We start from the raw sequence: 20,721 nt of genomic DNA, 5'->3' as shown, positions 1-20,721 counted from the left end.
GCTCCAATTAGTTGCCATGGTGCATTGATGTGTGTCTACACCGAGGACTGTCTGCAGAATCTCACTGTGTCTTTGTTTGCACTAGTAATGGCATGATATATGCAGTGAGTATATACATGTATGTCGCAGTGTTGACATGTCCACTATTTAAATGACGGCAACTTGACAAAGCACAGTATGGTGTGATATCTGTCTTTACGTAGCCATTGGGATCATGTGACCAATTGATTAAAGTGTACATTATTTATTGATGATTTACATTGATGTGAAAGACATGCTTTGAGTTATTTTGCAGGAAAAAGAATTAAAGAGATATTCCTTCCTATATAACATTAAAGATGGCCCTTCCCTTTTGCATTCCTTCCCAAATAGCACAGAACTTGATATTCGACCAGAATGACAAGACTATTGTAAATCTATAACATTTCTGTGATATTTGAAGGTTGTTAGCCGTTAAGATTCAAATAATGCACCAAACGCTCACCGTACCGTATTCTGTGTACTAGGCACAGCTGCATACATTAATCCTCCTGTGGTTGTAGTATGATACTTATACTTCGAACAACAGATTATATGCATGTTAAAGCTGTCAGAAAAGAAGAATTCACTAGCTTCTCTTACTTTGTTATCAATGGCAAATAACAACACACCACTTTAATACATGAACTACATGTACAACTAAGTGCATCACACAGGTCTGTAAAACTAGACTTACCTAGTATCTAGATTTGTAATTTTTGCGAAGTTTGCAAAAAGTTATTCAAATCTTAACGGTCAATTTAACTAAACAAATAAAGACCCTCTTGAGTTCAAAATTTACAGGAGGTTTCCAAATAGTGTTTTCTTCGATACCTATAGTGTTCTCACCAATTTTTCAAAAATTTGCATGCAAAAGGGATTGGCTGTCTTTAAGGTAGATGAAGCCTGTGTGTATCAAGATTTTGTGCGTTTCTGCATAAAAATCAAAGGAGTGGGGAGTACAGTAGAATGGACAGTCATGTGTCCAAGTCAGCCAATTTTATGGAGTCCATTGGATGTAATGATTGAAAAGTTTTAATGGTGAAACTTATTTGCCAAACTTTGTTTTTGTATTAGATGATTCTGTTTTACTGCTTTTAATGTTGATTCTTACAAAATAACTAAGATTTTAAAAATGTGCAATTTTCATTATAGTAATGAAATTTAGAATGTGCAATTTACATTGCATGAAATTTAAAATCTCATTTATGAATGAAACCCTCTAGATACCATTTTTGTTTTTGCATACTTGTACAGATTGTTCATACTCACATGCAGAATTGCTGCAAGAAGCCAAAACTTCGCAGAGTAGAATAGATTGTCAAAGTATAATGGTCTGTACCTGTTCATGTGTTTGACACTTGCCAAAATACTCATAGGCAAAGTTGAAAAAGTGTTTCTATTTCGTAGTACCCCCATGGTATATTTTGTTGTTGCTGTGCATCAAACATTGTTTATGATGTAGTGATGAGTTTTTATTGCCTTTAAGAACATTCATTTTTTCAACCTTAGATATCAGAGCAGAATGCAGAAATTTTACAAAGCCTAAGTATTCCTGTGCTTCCTTACAATCTACAGTATCGTTGATATCCTCCAGCGTATAGGTTGCAGTGGTGTGCACAGGGTGGAAAGAGCGTGAAAGTTGTACGGGGGACGAACAATCAATCACTCCCAGCGTACGTGTGGCATGTGTTTTCCTTCTCTCGAGTCTTCCCCGGCCCCGAGGACGTGCTGAATGTGACCGTAGCCGGCAAACATTCCAGCCCTGCCTTTCTGTTTATTTGTCTTTGACTGTCACCACGTTGTCAGCCAAAAATGCATGGTTTACAACCCCAGTCGACAGAAGATGAGCTGATTCATGATACTCCAGTATGAGGATGATGTTACGGTTTGGCATCATGCATCGGATGAACACTTCCATTAGGAGTAAGGACCTGCCTTTTGCATAGCATCCAAGATTTCCAGAGTGAAAAAGAGGGTCACATTCACTCGAAGTCCAAAGTGCATGTTTTTGATCTGAAATTCTTTTCTTTCCCCAACACTATCAGCAAAGTTTTGTTCTGAATTGCTGAAGATACATTTCCCCAGCAGTTACCTGCGAAAATGTGTGTAGGTCCTACTGGTGAAAAAGAAAGGAAAGTGCATAATTAACATCACGCTGTATTAAGATCACGACTTTCAGTAATGAGCTAATCAAAAAGTTTGATAACAGATTCAGATTGTAACCATACCTTTATAACAGAGGTTGTTCTTGACCACCTGACAACCATGTCAAATTGATCTCTACCAGAAACTTTTGAAAGGGAAATCCAACAGACTCACCCAACTTGGAGAGGGGGGGGGGGGTGGGATAGAAGAGAAAAAGTCCACGAAACTATGAAGTTTTACTATAAAGTTTACATAACTTTATATAATTGCAGGTTGGAAAAAGAATATTCTAGAACTATTCACTGTTTACTATCACCAAAAGTGATAATAATTTCACATTGAAGCAAAATCATCTGTTGTGTTAACAACATTAGCTGATTCACAAGATCAACTGTTCCAGTAAGGCAGTCAGTATTGTATATTTTCTGCAAAGGTCAAAGGTTTATTTTTTGGCCATAATCACTGCAAGTACAAATGTACAAACATTAGCATTGAAACCAAACTTTACAGTATAATGGGATTGTTCAAAATTTATAGTTCACTAATGTACATGTTTAAAGGAATAGTGTGTGTTACAGACCTGCAAGATTGTAATAATGCTTATATTGTGCTTCATGTTTCTTGTGCTACTTCTACATCTACTGCTGCAGGCATGAGCAATAGTTTGATTATGACAATGAAAATGACATTTGCATTAGGAAAACATTGTAATGCATTACTTCAAATGATAGCAGTAGCAGTATGAAAATGACAATAACATCTGCATTCATAGTGATGATAGCAGGAGAAACTTTATAGAATTCATTGGTAGTCTATTTACCATTAATTTATACTGTTTTAATAATTCATTTTAATCATTATCATATCCTCATTATTCAAAAAGATTAGAATGACAAATGTTACAGTCTTGATGATAGGATAGAAATTTTGGTCCCAGATTGTTATGAATGTCACATGGATAAAGTAAATCCAGACTACAAGTATGCAACAAAGCTAGCAAGGGAGACATCTCAAATGTGTACACTATAAAACAAGATGTTTGACAACCCTTTTGTGAATTCCCTTTGTGCGTTAACTTCAAAGAGAGAAATTGGACTAAAATGATTGAATCCTGATGATAGAACAGGATTAAGGCCTTCGCTTGTTATGTAATGTTTTTAACATATCACAGGGTGAGTCTGTTTAAATCCAGCATGTGCAACAAAGCTGGCAAGGGGACCATCTCAAAGGTTTTCAATTAGCAAGGTGGTTAACAACCCTTTTGTGAATTCTCTTTGTGTGTTAACTTCAAAGAGTGAAATTAGTGTAAATGGGCTCTGTTGTTGTTTAACCAGACATTTCGTGATGGAAACAAGGCTGATATCAGACAGTCTTATTCTTAAAATATCTGGACTGTTTGCACAGATCTTTCCAGGCAATCGATAAGATTATGTCTTAAGCAAGCAAGCTGTAGATAATGCAACTCATTTATCGTAATATCAAATGTAAACCACATAGCATCATGATAACTGGCTTTGATTGCTGTGACCTATGGTCTATAATGATTTTATTATGATGGTTTGCCAAAATAGCTGCATTCATTAGCCTTCTCATGCACACTAAGGAAGATAGCTCATGTACCAGACTGAGTATTTTGTTTTCTCATAGAATCTTTATGAACAGTAACACATAAACAAATGACACAATACAATAATGAGAAATGGAAGTTCACTTCCAGTTTGGGAGAAGTTTTCTAGGTAGCATTTTGTACTGAGCAAGCTTGTCTTTTTTTTTTCCCCCACTGATAGAGTGTTTGTCTTTTACAGCTATACTTAAAGAAGAATTGAAATGAATTATGCATTTGATTTGAAACTTGTTTTTCTGCATAGGCATGGGATAAAGGATATATTCATGTCTCAAATTAGCATTTACTGCAACAAGTGTATTTAAACCTGTTTAAGATGAGTCCAGAGTATACTCGGGCAGGTGGTTGTGGGAAATGTGTGTTGTAGCAAAATCAGCCGGTCCTCAACGGGTTAATGTCATCTGATTCTCCTAATAGATTATCTGCAAAAAAACCTCATCTAATGTGGACTTGCCATCCTCCCTACTTCAGAGTTGAGACACGATCTTAGAAGCTGAGTATCTCTCAGTCCTAAATGTATGCCGACTGTGTTTACCTTGAAACCATGGCGATGCATCATTCTGTCAAGGGCTGCATCAGCAAACACATGGAACTACAAAAACACATTATTTTGAATTCAGGAATAGATCAGGTCTCAGAGCTGTGACATTAATTACTTCTTAAGATCTGGTTGAATGTATGCAGTGTAGTATGAGTGGAAATTTCTGCAGTCTACACGTTCCCAAGCTGCCCATTGATAAACCAGTTGACTTGACTAACAACTGAGCACTTATGAGACACTAGAAAAAAATGTGCCCTAAAGACAAAAAAAAAAAAAGAAATAAAAGAAGATACCACAAGAAACCCACAACAATGTGAGGAAACTTTATCGACATGCCTCCTGTTTGGCTGCATGTCTTTTTCTGATGGTAAATTATATTGGTTTGTCTACTTGGGACTGTAGTTTGCTCTGGGGGCAGTGCGCTCGGTAGCTGATTTGATACCAATTCTGTGGTTTTGATATGTATAATTTGCTCCAGGTCCATGTGAAAAAAAGGATTACTCGTGCAGTTATCTCTGTGTCTCTTCAGAATGGGATTTCTCATCCCCACACCAGTAAAGTCTTTTTAGCAATAAAGAAGGGTTTCAGAGCAGAGTGAGGAAGCTGTTTGGCATAGTTAGTAATACCAGAATATACAGCAGGGAATAATTTTCAAACTCAAATTTGATTAGCAATTTCAGCTGATGAAAACTATCTTCAATGATATTCTACACTTCTATGCAAGAAAACTGCTACACAAAACTTATTTTGTGTAGCAGTGGTGTGGAAATGCATAGCAAATTGCGATGCGATACCAGGAAAATTATTCTCTGTACAGAGAGGGTAAATTCGTCTCATGCATAATCCTGCTGACTTACATGGGTACCGGGTATGTCTACAATGAATGTGACTGTGATTACAAAGTTTGTGCCTTTGTATGACAGGCTTCAGCTGGTATTATAGATTAATGGACTACATGATTTATTCCACGAGTCCTACTCCTAAATCAAGTCTTCTTAAAGGGCCTACAGCCCAGTCAGGGAATCCAGATTGCTTTAAAGCGACCATCAAAGAATTATATATTTGATTTACATCTTTAATCAATAAAGGTTTATACTGGCTACCCTAAACATAATGTGTAAGGATTAAAAGGCATTTCCACACTCTGTTCAAATTGACTTTACAAGAACAGTGCAGTCTTGTCAAGATCGGACATAAAATGATAAAGTTTTGGTATTTCAAAAATGTCACATTTTTGCCAAGCAGTAAATTATTCACAACCACATACATGTATTAGACAAGGGGATTATGTCTCTCCCTTTGGTTTGACTCCAAAAATATCATTATCAACTTCTCGTTATATCTTCCCCCCCCCCAGCAAAAAAAAATAAAATAAAATAAGTAAGTGAATAAATAAATGAATAATAAATAAATGAATTGTTGCTAGGTTGTTACAAGACCACGATTTGATATGAATACAACATCATATTCTCTTGATTTCATGGAAAAAAGAAGGAAATTCTTGTAAAGATGTGTGTGCAGTTCAGTGGGAGACTTACAAGGTGATGACATTTTGACCTTTTTGGCAACTTGAAGAGGTGATTTTGTCTGTTATCACTTACTCAAGTAAACATGCAAAACTGTGAAATTCCATAGCTTTATTTTAGATCCGAAAGGGATGACATTTCTATTATTCTGATTTTGTGATTTTACTGTATACGCTGTTATTTTCGCGTACAGATATTTTCGCGAATGAGGAGGTCATAGACATTTTCGCGAAATGTTGTTTTCGCGAACTGACACCGACGCTAACATAAATGCGCTATTACCCTAGTGCATGGAGACATTTTCGCGTGTTGTTAAATTCGCGATCCAACTGAGATTGGCGAAATTCATGAAAATTAAACCCACGTGAAAATAACAGCTTATACAGTACTCCATTGGCCAACCTGAACATGGTACAAGGGAAATGCACTCTTACCTAGATATCATTAATTCTTTGCCTGTCTGCAAAGATCATATGGAAATATTAAAGGATATACTAAAGTGCCAGAGTGTAAAAAGTGAATGAGCCACAAAATCGAGGGTGTCCAAAGAAAATGTGGAGGATCCAGTTGAAAGAAGAGTTCGGGAGGGTAAATTTAAGAATGGAGGATGCCCCAAATCGGGAGAGATGACGAGAAGGTGTGAGAGCTAACCTATAGCTGTGAGAGCTGACCTATAGCTGTGAGAGCTGTGAGGTAATTCCAGCCATTCCCGTTATCGTGGACAGACCCAGATAAAAACTGGTATGATGATGATGATGACGACGATGACGACGACAACTCTCAGAAAACATCCTGTGACAAGAAAATGTGGGAGAGACAGGTGAAGAGCTGCAGTGTATGTATTTGCAAATAGGCCTTCTTATTACGATCTTGGCCTTGGCATAGATTTTCTGCATCTGTGATCCCGATCACATATTAGACACATATAGTTTTTAAAAACAAAACAATTGAGACAGATAATGCTAGTTTCACTCTTAAGTCAAAGCGTAATTTGTTTTTCACAGATACCTGTGAGAATTTCCAACACTTCATGCACAAGGATTGTGTAACATGTTAGCTGTGTTTAGAGCAATTCCAAGGTCTACTTGTACATGATAGCATTGAGTCAGGAATTCTCAAGACATAAAAGTCTCAGATCCTGGATGGCAAACACTATTTCATCTGACCTTTCTTTTTCTGACCTGACAGTCGGGATTCATAAATCTTTTCTAGATCACCTTGTTTTGGGAAGATTTTGTACTGTAGGAGACAGTGACCACTGTTTTTGTTTTGTTTTGCTTTGTTAATGTTTGTTTTTGTTTTTGGTCCACTGGGATTACAGACCATGAGATTAAGGGAAAATGGGTGATAAATATTAAACAAGAAACAGAGACTCCAACTCTCCCATTTTCGACGGGAGATCTCCCGCCGAAAACCCATTTTTGCAAAATCTCCCGTTCTCCCGTTTGAGATGTAATTTCTCCCGCCCTGGCTCTTTGTCTCCCGTTGGAAGGGATTTCTTACTTATTTCTATCGTATGTTGAAAAAATAAGCCTTAGATAGCACAAGAGAGCATCTAGAACCCTAGGAACTTCGCGCTTCGCACACATCAAGTTGGAGTCTCCCATTTGCTAGGGGTTTCAGGCAGGAGAATCTCCAGATCAGAAGGTGCTTTGGGTTGGAGTCTCTGAAGAAAGACTACAGAGAGGGCTGATATCCTTTTTTCAGGCCTGGCAGTTATCAGCAGGCTCACCAGGTGCAACTATTAACACTTTTTTTTTTTTTTTTTTTTTTTTTTGCGTGTGGAAGAGTGCTTTCAGACCTATGCCAACTTATTCGTCCGCTGGGGTGACAAGACCTTGTACCTCAAATTTTTGTGACGATTACTTTTTTGGATTAATTGTCAGACACTGCCCTGTAGAAATCCTAGCTGTCTTACCCCAAAATGAAGCCACTACTGCATGTCAAAGGGCAGGCTATCCAATTTGATATAAAATAGTGCTTTGGCTGCCATGTTCTTTGTTTGTTTGTTTGTTTGTTTGTTTGTTTGTTTTTTGCTCTCATAAACACTTGATATTTTTAGATACATGTGTATGAAATCTTGTCGATCCAGTGACATTATGGTATATTCATATGCCATATTGATATGAGTCTATTCAGATGCAATGCGGCATTATCCCATTTAATCATATTGGAGCATTCAGACCTTGTGCTCAGTTGAACTTTCATGGGAAGCTCATGAATATGTATGAGTCTCTCTGCTGCGCAGTACTTACTAACTCTGTGCAGGTTTTAATTGCGCTTCGTGGGTATACTTTGTGCTGGACTCATCTGTAGTACATGTCGGGCCCTATGCACGCATTGTAAATAATCCTCACGTATTTATGTGATGTATTGATATGAGAGATTTCAAATGAAAAAAAAAATCACATGGATATACTCATGATATAGGATAGGACCTAATCATATAAAATGGTGCTCAAAAGATTGTTTAAAAAAAGTCCTATCTGGAAACAATGTATCGATATTATGCAGGCATTCAGACACGAAAAAACATCCTATCATTATATCCATACATCATATGTGAATCCAAATGTCATAAAATTGGATATGAGAACTTTCTCATCTGAAAGGGGGGTAAATCTGCCTCATACCCTTTTGACTGACTTTTACCCATTTGATACCCTGTAGGTGTCTGTTGAACTGCCATTGATTAAGTGGGAGAATTCTGATCATTAGCACTGATGAATAAATTCAACCCTTATCTTTGTGACTGACATGTGATCAAACCAGTCGGCATCATTCTGCAGCTCATTAAATTGTTATTTTGTTTTTTCGAGAACTGCTAATGGTCATTAATGGAAACACCAACATAGTCATTAGATCAGAGAATGAAATGATGGCTGCACATAGAAATGGAAATGCTAGAAGACATACAAATTGTACTTGCTTTTGAAATGAGTTCATCAAGACAGAAACTGAGCATCATACTTTCAGTCCTCTTTTTTTTTTATGCCATGAGGAGAGTCAAATAGCCAATTACCAAAATTTTATTAAACTAATGAGAAAAACAACAAGTCAAAAACAAAAACAAAAACAATGTTGCAACAACAGCAGAATTTTGGGAAAAACACACTTAGACATTAGTTTCAGTTTGGGTTTTTCAAAGAATAAAAGGGTAGTTACTTGGCAGTTTCAAGTGAAAGTCTAGATGTTAGATAAATCAGCCAGGTTTTTGCTGCTAATGTGAATACAGCTGTACCATACTTATTCAAGCAAAGGCGCATTTATTAAAGGGATGGTACAGTATTGGTGGAGATGAGAAGTGGGCTTTTAACTTTTTGCAAGATACCAAGTTTGGCAGGAAGTTGTACTTTGCTTGAATAAGTATGGTACAGCTGTATTCACATTAGCAGCAAAAACCTGGCCGATTTATTGTCATTAATGGAAATGCCAACATAGTCATTAGATCAGGGAATGAAATGATGGCTGCACATATTAGAAATGGAAATGCTGGAAGACATACAAATTGTACTTGCTTTTGAAATGAGTTCATCAAGACAGAAACTGAACATCACACTTTTTGTTCACATTTTCAGTCCTCTTTTTCATGCTATGAGGAGAGTCAAATAGCCAATTACCAAAACTGTTATTAAACTAATGAGAAAAACAACAAGACAAAAACAAAAACAATGTTGCAACAACAGCAGAATTTTGGGAAAAACACACTTACAGATTTGTTTCAGTTTGGGTTTTTCAAAGAATAAAGGGGTAGTTACTTGGCAGTTCCAAGTGAAAATCTGGATGTTAGATAAATCGGCTAGGTTTTTGCTGCTAATGTGAATACAGCTGTACCATACTTATTCAAGCAAAGGCGCAGTTATTAAAGGGATGTACAGTATTTGTGGAGATGAGAATTGGGCTTTTAACTTTTTGCAAGATACCAGGAAAACACTCATGATATAGTACAGAATATACCATTTTAAGAGGAATTCAAAGTTTATTTGATGAAAATCAGGTTCGGAATGACTGAAACATCCAAAAACAAAGTAAAACAATGCGATTGTAATAAAGCGTGGGTCCCACACTTTATTAGAATTGCTCCTTTTTGGATATCTCAGCCATTTCAAAACCAATTTTCATCAAATAAACGCTGAATTCCTCATAGAATTACATGCTCTTTCATATTTCATAAGAGGTTTCTCATTATCTCACCTAAAAATGCTAGAAACCTGAAATTAGGTCTCAACCAAAACTATATGATCCCTTTAATCCTGCACTTTCCTAGACAAAGAGAACATGCCGTCAAATCCCAACCTTATGGCATTGAGACATCTTTTGACTCTATACTTTAATAGTGTTCTGTCATGAAATGCTTCAACCGTAAAATCTCACTCAATAGAGTTTTAGTAAAATAAACATGCTTGCACAGAAACAATCACTTCAGTAGCAAACCCACACAGCTCCCTCAAGGAATTTCACATTTTGTTTTGATATCATTTCATTTCATTTCATTTCATTTATTTCCATCATTCCACAAGGATAAAAAACACATGACATACAAATCAAAACAACGTTAACACAAGGTATTGAAACATTCATGTACTATACAAATCAGCACAAAGTACTCATTTGTACATAACTGTAATGATGAAAAATGGAATGTACATGAGAAAGCCTGAAAATGGCTTGTAAGACTGTACCTACCTAATAGTGTAAAGAAACAGATTTGAACTGAAAAGACAAACAAACAAAATAGAAACAAACAAACAAACAGACAAATTAGCATAGTCAAAATACATAGGGATATCACCCAAAATCTAAAACCGAAACTTTCACAAGGAACTTCAGTATGAACTCAGAAGAATCTTTTTACACTGTTTTTTTTATTAAAAAATATCATTAAATTGTAGATTAAAAACATGGTTCGTGTTCAAATCATTCCACAGTACAGGTCCAGTATACCGTAATGAATATTTAGACTTATCATTTTAAAAAGACCATTGGTGAAACTGATAACATGATCTAGTATAATGAGTATTATAATCAAATTTAGAAAGGGATGGTCTAGCATTTGCTGAGGTGAGGTGAGGATTCAGCTTTTAACATTTTGTAAGATATCAAAAATAGAAATCTCTCCATGAAATGTTAAAGAGCAAACAATTCTAAGAGAAATTGACAGTTTATTTGATAGAAATCAGTTTTGAAATGACTGAGATATCCAAAAGCTAGGTAAAACAAAGCAGCTTGTCGCATTTTATCAGGATGGCTTTGTTTGGATATCTCGGCCATTTCAAGACCAATTTTCATCAAATCTAGACTTTGACTTCCTCTAAGAATTTCTTGTTCTTTCATATTTCATAAGTTTCTCTTTATCTCACAAACACACACACAAAAGTTGGAAACCTGCAGCCCCATCTAAACCAAAACTGTACCATCCCTTTAATGGGAAGAGAATTACATGAATTTGTGCAAATTTATCTGCCCAAACTGACAAGTTCCCATAAAAAAGTTTTATTATGAAAGTAATACTGTAAAACCAGGCATGTTCGCGTGCAATTAAATTTCACGAATTTTGCAAGAGCCAAGGCTTAAAGGGAAGATAAACCCCAACAGCAATGTGGATTGAGTGAAAGCAGCAGCATTAGTAGAACACATCAGTGAAAGTTTGAGGGAAATCGGACAATCGATGCAAAAGTTATGAATTTTCAAAGTTTTGGTGTTGGAACCGCTGGATGAGGAGACTACTAGAGGTTATGACGTATGAGTGGACAACAATACCAAGAAAATATAAAGAAAATGCTACAAAAATCCATTTTTCATGAAAATTACAAATTCCATCAACTTGATATTTACATATGTTAAGGTAGCAATTATTCCCCCTGCTTTCTGAAAGCGGTTGGTCCATTGCTCTTTCATAATTCTAGAAAAGTGAATATTTGTTGAATTTCCTTTATATTTTCTTTGTATTGTTGTCCACTCATACGTCATATCCTCTAGTAGTCTCCTCATCCAGCGGTTCCAACACCAAAACTTTAAAAATTCATAACTTTTGCATCGATTGTCCGATTTTCCTCAAACTTTCACTGATGTGTTCTACTAATTTTGCTGCTTTCACTCAATCCACATTGCTCTTTGGGTTTGCCTTCCCTTTAAAAAATTGAAATGCATGCAGAAGTCCTTGTCTGCACATTATGCATTATGAATGCTGGTGGCAATTTGCAAAAGTTGTATGCTGCTGTAATGTTGCTTATATTGTTGATGATGAATACACCTCCGGTCATTGCTTTATGAAGTGCACAGTTTTAGACTTTTTTTTCCCCTTAAAGGTATTAGCCCACATTTGTAAACCTGCAGCAATTGGTCTCATAGTTAGCATGGAGTTTGGGTATGATTGCAGTAACACCTGTGCAAAATTTCGTTCCAATTAGTCCATTACTTTCATAAAAATAAATGAAAATGCACCGTAATCCGTATGCATGCGTATAACGCTCGCTAGCTCCGGTCCACATACGTGTTACATGTACAATGTACGTAGCTATAGCCCGCGCTCGTAATTCGATTTTGGGTCGGGTTGACCCGGTTTGAAAATTGATTTTAAAACGATGATTTTCTCTCTTTTATCGAATGGTATAGACAAAGAGCGACAGGTGAGGTATGTTAGTATTGTTACTGTTATAACTTGTACTTGAAGTCATATTGGACCTGTTTTATGCAGTTTTGATTTTCGTGGGTTTGCAAATGAGGGCTAGTACCTTTAAAAAAAGAAGATTCCTATCACCATGCATTCTCATGCCCAGCAAAGTCGGCCTTATTAAGGAAGTAATTGTGTTGAGGGACAAACAGTGTGATGTAATGTACCCTCATTGCCACTCAAAGTCAGACTTTAGGCCGCATTTGCCAGAGGCAAACAACACCTGTAAATCACAGGCTTGAGTCAGCATTGTTGGACTGATAATAAAGTAGAATCTATCTTACTTGATTACAGGCGTGCATGCGGCAACAGCAGCTCTGAAGTATACACACAGAAGACCAAAAGGATGCAAGTGACAGATTGTAACAAATCTTGGGATTATCTCAAATATGAAGCTCCCATTTTACACACCAATATTTCTAAATGCAGTGGTAAAGGATCAAGGAATAATTACAATTATTACCATTGTCGGCATATTTGGTTTTTTCCGAGATAAATTGTAAGGAACTGTGCAGTTCTCTCAGAACTTGAACTGCAGTCAACCCAAATTTATCTCTCAGTAATTGTGCAGTATTTAACTGACTGCACAAACCACAAACTTCCTGTGTTGTCTGGCCATAGGAGATATCCTGCACACCTAGGGTAATAGAAGCAATGGAATAGAAGAAGGATTTCCTCACAGAAGCCATTATTGTGCTTCAGATTTGTGATCATGTTATTTCGTCATGGCGTGAAAAGTGGGCACTTTTGTCGCTGCGGTTCAAATGCGTCTACCATTCCCTTTTCATGTCAAGCAGTATCAACTGTGTAAACAAAACAAAAACAAACACACTAGGCACTCAGCATCATAATATGAATAGAGGGTTTATGATAACACTTGTCATAAGATATCATAGTTGATCAGTCTTACCAGAACTTGTATTTAATTGAGAAATATCATATTGATGCCCATCCTATAGCATTATTCGCATGACTTGACAACCTCTTTAGTTGATGACTGAACAATTAGGCCTATTTACGCTGGTTGCTATGTTTTATTTGTACTAATGAGCAGAATCTGATCTTAAAAAAAAGTAATGTCAGTCAAATATCGCATCAGTAGAAAGTTTGCTAATCAATGCCTGCCAATTCTCTGTGTTTACTGCTTTCACTTCCAAACACTAGAGAATACTGATGTTGTTTACTAGCTGTTATTTATTGGTTGTTAGATCTTGTTTTGCATTTTAGTTTACATTGGTAGTGCAAATCTGAGTGCTGATAATAAACCAGATAGAGCTCTGAAGCAAAATGCAAAACAAACAGCATGCTGCTTTATTAGGGTGCTGTTGAAGGTGGTAATAATCTGCTTTGAATAGGGTGTGTGTTTGCTTGGCACTGGACATCAGTCGTTGTACCAGGGGGTGGTTCAAACTTCAGAGTACACGCGGCGGTCTTGCATCAGGGATTTTGCTTCACGCTACTGCCAGGTTCGCGCATCATTTGAAGTCAGACAGCTCACACCAAGTCTTTAGTTTAACGTCTCCTGCCTGAGCTCTGAACTCTTGGATTCAGATAGAGAGATCAAGAAAACATGCCAATCGCTCTAGATGGTAAAATGATGTGATTCTTCGAAGTGCTACTGTCCTGTCAGATGAAATCAGCTCGCAGTTGCATGCTCATTGTTTATAAGAGTGACAAAGTTGAAGAAGAAGCAGTGTATGTATGGTGTGTTGCTCGATTGTGAAGACGTGATCTTGGAGTGTGATATATATATCTAGGAAATAGGTATACAGGTTTGTATGAAGGCAGCAATATGACGACCATTAGTTTTGTATAGTAGATCATGATTATTTGGTTTTGTTTATCAATATTGCAAGCAATTTCTGTTTCAGACAGCATATTTTGCAAATGGTATCGACTACCAAGGAGCAAATTTTCACTTCGTGAAATGAGTAGGCCTACATGTACTCATATTTGTGGTTTTGTATCCTTTGTTTTCATATGACTAAATATATAATGTATTATATTTCATACATAAGTGTGTAGAGATGCCAAACTGAATATTCTTATGGTTTCTATCATGTATTCTTTGTATACCAGGTGCCGACAAATATATGGACTATGTGGAGTTGAGTATGAAGTGTAGAGTGTGTGGGGACAAGGCCTCCGGCTTCCACTATGGTGTACACTCATGTGAGGGGTGTAAGGTAAGCTGTGTGGACTGTGCTTTTATTGATAAAAGGTTTCTCATTTATATTATTTTTTTTTTTTAGAAGTCAGTGACACCTAATGAAGGGTTAATAGAATTTACAGTATTGCAAAGCTTTTTATCTCTCAAATTCTTATGTAGACTTTAATGTACTTATAAGACTAGCATCATAATATAGGTCTTTATGTGGACTGATTTGATCAACACACACAGTACAAAGATCAATTGGAAATCATGTACTAAACTTAAAATATTTTATATGTACAGGCCCCGTTTTATCAAAAGATAAAATCGATTTTAAATTTCCTTATCACACAGACTGCCATAGACTTACAGTTGAAATCAACTATATAATCAATTTTAACTCTTCATAAAACAGGGCCCAGGCATGATATTCTGCAGTATTTAAATCTGATTTCAGATTTTTTTTTTCTCAAGTCTATACACATACTTTTTCCATGTATCAAAATCACCTGAAAATTTTGATTTCTGGTTTTTTTTTCAACAACCCTCAATATCATCCCTGTATATATTTGTGAATAGGATTTTCAAAATACTAAGATATACTGTGTCATATGGTCTGCCTTAATTATTACAGGATTCAAAGCCCACATAGCTGTGGGCCATTTAATACCAACATGATAAATTACAGAATGGAAAATATTTTTTCATGATATGGATACCATGGCAGCAAAGGTGAAATTTGTTTTGGAGATCAGATAACCAGCTCTGAATAAATACACACTGATCATCATCATCTCCCTTGCCCTATTAATAGTGAGATTTACTTACACAAGTATGCTCAAAAGTACAATCTCACTCCACATCTCACTCAGTTTTCATGATGAGAGAGAACATGCACACACAAGAAAGATATATCAGAAAATAGCATTCAACACAGACATACTAAAGCTTCGCTTCCTTTATATTGTTTCGTTTCTGGCTTTCTGTTCATTCATGCGATTTTACTCTGATGAGTGCATGTCGAAAAGCTTTAGTATGTCTGTGTTGAATGCTATTTTCCGATTTTGCAGTACCAAGCACTTATTCAAAAAGATATATATTAAAAGTTTCATTAGATTCAGTTGTATTAGAGTGATGAAATTTGTATGATTCATTTTCTAACGCTTTTCTAAAAAATGATATGAAACCGTCACTGCTCATGAAAATTTAGAAGAGACTGATGTGTTCTCTTCAGTACCTCCCCATTGTCCTGTAAACAAAAACATGTTGAAATAACTTTTTTTGGACAATAATTATGAATCTTACCTGTCAAAAGTCATCCCTAAGAGGCTATCACAACACTATAATAATCTTCAAAGCAAACAATACAAGTTTTCAAGTTTGTTGTTTTTTTTATTTGATTTTAAACAAAAGAAAATCCAGCGGAGACTTGTATGTAGTTTAATGGGACACTTGTAAGTCAATGACATCATAACCAAATTGAATTCTATGGTGTAGTTGCAACTAGTACTTCTGGTTTGTGGCAATTTGTGGGAAAAATGTGCATATATGTGATAAATGTTTTGATTGCTCAGTTTTAGAGTTGTCATATGTAATGGTAATGACAGAAGATATGAACAGATATACTACATGCTGGTTGTATTGAAAATTTATTATATAACTACTTTCCATTAACATATGCTGGGTTTGCGGTTTACCATGTGTGAGTCCTGATAAGGACTTAGTCCTTTTCAAGACTCAGACATGGTGAACCGCAAACCCAGCATATGTTATGTACACCACTATGCAAACTTCTTCTTTCAAAGATCATCTACTTTCCATTGTTAATAAAAATTCATATTAGTTTGGTGAAAAGGAAAAAACAAAAACAGCTGAATGAGAAAAACAACGACTGCTGGTATGGCTCACAATTTCATTTTCATGTGTCTAAATAGATATGGCCTAGGTTGGCGTGCATTGTGTATGAAAATCAATGCAAGTATGTTCATGGGTTCTCATAAAACTAGAAAAGACCATACCCATAGAAGATGTCTAAATATGGCTGAAATTTAGTGATATGCTGTCATGTGACTTGGTCTTGATTTTTATTTGATCTGATATGACTGCAGGGTTTCTTCAGGAGAACGCATCGAATGAAGCTGGTATACAAGCCATGTCCCTTTGTCAAGACGGAGCCCTGCAAGATCAACATTGCAACGAGAAACAAGTGCCAGTACTGTAGATTCCAGAAATGCATGCAAGTGGGCATGTCACATGATGGTAACCAAAATAAATGAATAAATAAATAAATAAAAAATGACTCTTTGGCTAAACATGTTACGTCAATAGTGCATTTCCACCCATGCTGGTTTCTTTGTCTAACTTTAAAAACATGTTTTTCATGAATCCCAGAATATTAGTAAAAACAAGGGTTTAAGTTTTCAGTTGACAAGCTTTGATTGTTATGATGGGTTTTCTAACCAAAACAATAAAATACAGATATTTGCCTAGAGGCTCTGTGAAAAGTAACTGTAGATTTCCATATCCATGTGCACACTGTAATCAGAATGATAGAATTGATATTGTTTTGATGAAAAAAAAAAGAAAGCACTGATTCAAACAAGATTTAGGTTTTGATTTTGCAACTTGTAAGTTATTCATGAAGTGGCAGCTGACTTTACCTGTATATCTAAATCTCTGCCACGAAATCCTAAAAGAAAATAAAAAGGGGGTATTGTTATGTCATGTACTGAATCACAACTGAATGTTTTCTGAGATGTCAGTTACTGTAAAACCAGAATTTTAATTTTGTGATTTTTGCGAGAGCCAAGATTAGCAATATTAAAATGCACACAAAAGTTCTTGTCTACACTATATGCATTGAATGCCAGTGGCAATTTGTAAAAATTTTGTGCCGTGAAAAAAAGGCATTTGGCTTCAATTGGGTGAAAATTTTCATGCCACAAAAATATCTTGCTTTACAGTGTGTAGAAACAAGTGTATGAGGGTATGCCATAGGTACATCCTGGTCAAAGGTCGCTCATGGAATGTGTTTCTTTGTATTAATCAAGCATTCTTCACGCTCCAAATCAGCTCAGAAATGCAATATAGACACTGGCAGTCACATCTGAAAAGTATTTCCATCCATTGTAGTAACAATATCTTTGCAAAATGATAATGATGATGGTGATGGTGGTGATGGTGGTGATGGTGATGATGATGATGATGGTGATGATGATGGTGATGATGATGATAATGATTATTATTGTTGTAACATTTCCTGTTCTGCGATTTCATCCTGAATTATTTTTTGCCGAGGTTTGCGTGTGGATTTTTGTGTTTTTATTTTCAACAACACCTCAGTTTAAATGAGAAGCCATAGAAATCAGTGTTTAAAAATAAATACTGGGTGTACCTCCCTGGATTGACATTGAAATCTGTTGCTAAAAGCAGAAAGGCGATGTTGTAAATTCTCTATAAGAGGTAACTGTTATAAGGTGGCAAGTTTATCGCCTGAAGAGAGAATAATCCAGTATGGCCTTCAAAGTTGTTTGCTTCTCACATCCCAAATCTGAATTCACAATAAAACCTTTATCTTAAACCTGTCTCTGCACTATCTTACAAAACATGTCACGAAGGGGGGGGGGGGGGGGGGGGGTGGGGGGGATGGAGGTGAAAATTACTGGAAGAAGCAAAGTGTTTACCCCATTGCAGTATGCAGACTTGTCCTGTCCTCTCAGCCACAGCGCAATGTGGTAGATAATATTCATGTCAACATTGCCTGTCTAAATAGCAATGGTGCAATGTGTTTTTATTGTGCTTTGATTACCTACAAAAAAGAAAGAGAGAAACACAAATTAGATCACTAGAATTTGCTCTCTTTTTTTCTAGGTGCTAGAGTATCTCATATGGCTGCATTCATATAGTTTTTGGTCATGTAAATGATAACCTATCATAGTTGTACATCTGTTATAAAGACAGTTGTACATTGCTTTAAATCTTTGGATTGATAGGCAAATTTTGACAGGTTATTCAGTGATATCACACCAAGGAGGTTCAAGAGCTGGCATTCCAGCTGGCTGTAATTATTCAAACTGCTGTCAGTTTTGTTTTTGTTTTTTGTTTTTTTTACGGATGCACAGAATTTTGCAGCTGCACTTGTGCCTTTCATGATCTAGGTTTGAAACTGCCATTACTCTGAGCAATCTGAGGTTTCATTTCAATTACAAACATGACATTAGGTGTATTTTGCTTGTTTATTCATTAAATGAAATGAAATTCCACCAGAAATATGTCCAAAAGTCATAGCTGTATGTTGTGAAAGGATTTGAAAATGCAACTAAAATGTCAATTTCATCACTAATTGATTCAGAGAAGTAAAGCTGATATGGTGAAATCTTCAAGTACAGTAAAACTAGGAATGTTTGTGTGCATATTAATTTCATGAATTTAGCAAGAGCAAAGATTTATGAAATCAAACTGCACATGAAAATTCTTGCCAACGCTATAATTATGCGTCCAATGCCAGTGGTAATTTGTGAAAGTTTCATGCCATGAAAAACTCAAAAGGCTGTTGACTCCAATTCGTGAAGGTTTTCTTGCTTTATAGTATTATTCTTTTAGATATGAATCACTAATGTCAAATGCAGACATGTCCAGTCGAGTACTTTTGAATCTTATTTCTTCATTCTTTGAACGAATTCTCTATTCGTGCATCCCATGTCTTTACAATTATGTTCTGCTCACCTTTTATGTAGGGATGGCCATGTATGTTATACAATCAAAAAGACATAAATTTCTTATAGAATGGCTGGTTATTGTGCAATGACACAATTCAATTGTCTCCCTATCTACTGTAGTGATCCATTTTGGCACATGGTACTTATTTTTGGATGGCAACATCAAACATGAGGTCAAAGAGAATATAAGACTGTTATGACTTCATCTCCTGAACCTCCTTGATCATACCTGAAAGAGATTGTGGTTGACACTGCAGTTGTGACTAAGCCTGTGAAGAAGTATACTTAGGCATTTAAGAGACAGGAGCAGATTGTACTTACAATGAGTTTGAGCCAGCTTTTTGTCATTCATATTACTAGTAACCTACAGTAAAACTAGAAACACTTGTGGCATGAAACATTCGCAAATCGCCGCTTGCATTCAGTGCGATGTGTAGAGAAACATTTCGCATGCATTTTGCTTTGGGCTGTGCGAATTGTGGCTGCTAGAGAAATTCATGACAGTTTTATGCGCGTAAACATTTCTGGTTTGGCAGTATCTACTGGCCTCGACGTGAACACTGACATGTACAGTATTGCCCAAGCTGGGGCCATACTGTACGAGCTGAAATTTTCGCGTACAGATGTTTTCGCGAATTGCTACTAGGAGAACATTTTCACGTGTTGTTAATTTCGCGGTTGCAAGGTCTAACTGTGCTTGTCTGTTCGCACGTTGTTATTTTCGCGGTTCAAAGGCGATTCGCGAAATTCGCGAAAATAAAACCACCGCGAAAATTTCAGCTCGTACAGTATTGCATAAGTGATAGTTGAAAAATGGTCCTGACAAGGAAAATGTTTTTCTGGTACCCCCCGAACCCCCCCCCCCAAAAAAAAAAATAAAAAAATAAATAAATAAATAAATAAAAATATTGCGTACCAGTATATATATCTTGTCAGTGACACTTGCATTAATGAACACATTCATTTGTGAATTTATTTGCAGTAATGCAAACTTTGAGCTATTGGTATGTAAAGTAACCAGAGAAAGCATTGTATTTAAATACTGAACATCCAAAGTATGCATGGTAACATTGCTCAAATCAGAAAAGTTACATATGCTGATACAGAGTTCTCTGCTATACAACATACTGGGTTTTACTTAAAAGGTACATAGAAAAAGGAAAAAAGAAAATGAGCAGTTCTACAGTTTGTCAGTTAAAGGGATGATGTAGTTTGGTTGAGATGGGACTTCAGGTTTCCAACTTTTTTTGTGAGATAATGAGAAAACCTCTTATAAAATACTGAAGAGAAGAATATACAATTCTAAGAGAAATTCCAAGAT

At 36.1% G+C, this 20,721-nt stretch overlaps 1 protein-coding gene across 3 annotated transcripts in view; it reads left to right on the top strand.

Annotated features, from left to right (window-relative positions):
* The window catches only part of LOC140241798 (peroxisome proliferator-activated receptor alpha-like), a 44,096-nt gene that overhangs the window by 11,682 nt on the left and 11,693 nt on the right, over positions 1-20,721 (top strand). For all 3 annotated transcript variants that reach the window (XM_072321551.1, XM_072321549.1, XM_072321548.1), the window contains 2 exons: positions 14,610-14,716; positions 16,791-16,941. In XM_072321551.1, coding sequence (XP_072177652.1) covers positions 14,624-14,716; positions 16,791-16,941 — 244 coding nt within the window. In that variant the 5' untranslated portion in view covers positions 14,610-14,623. The remainder of the gene's footprint in view (positions 1-14,609; positions 14,717-16,790; positions 16,942-20,721) is intronic.

This window comes from Diadema setosum, chromosome 18 (genome assembly GCF_964275005.1).
Source record: "Diadema setosum chromosome 18, eeDiaSeto1, whole genome shotgun sequence".
In the NCBI taxonomy this organism is placed as follows: Eukaryota; Metazoa; Echinodermata; class Echinoidea; order Diadematoida; family Diadematidae; genus Diadema; species Diadema setosum.
The sequence above is the reverse complement of the archived record's forward strand: the minus strand, read 5'-3'. Positions and strand labels throughout refer to the sequence as shown.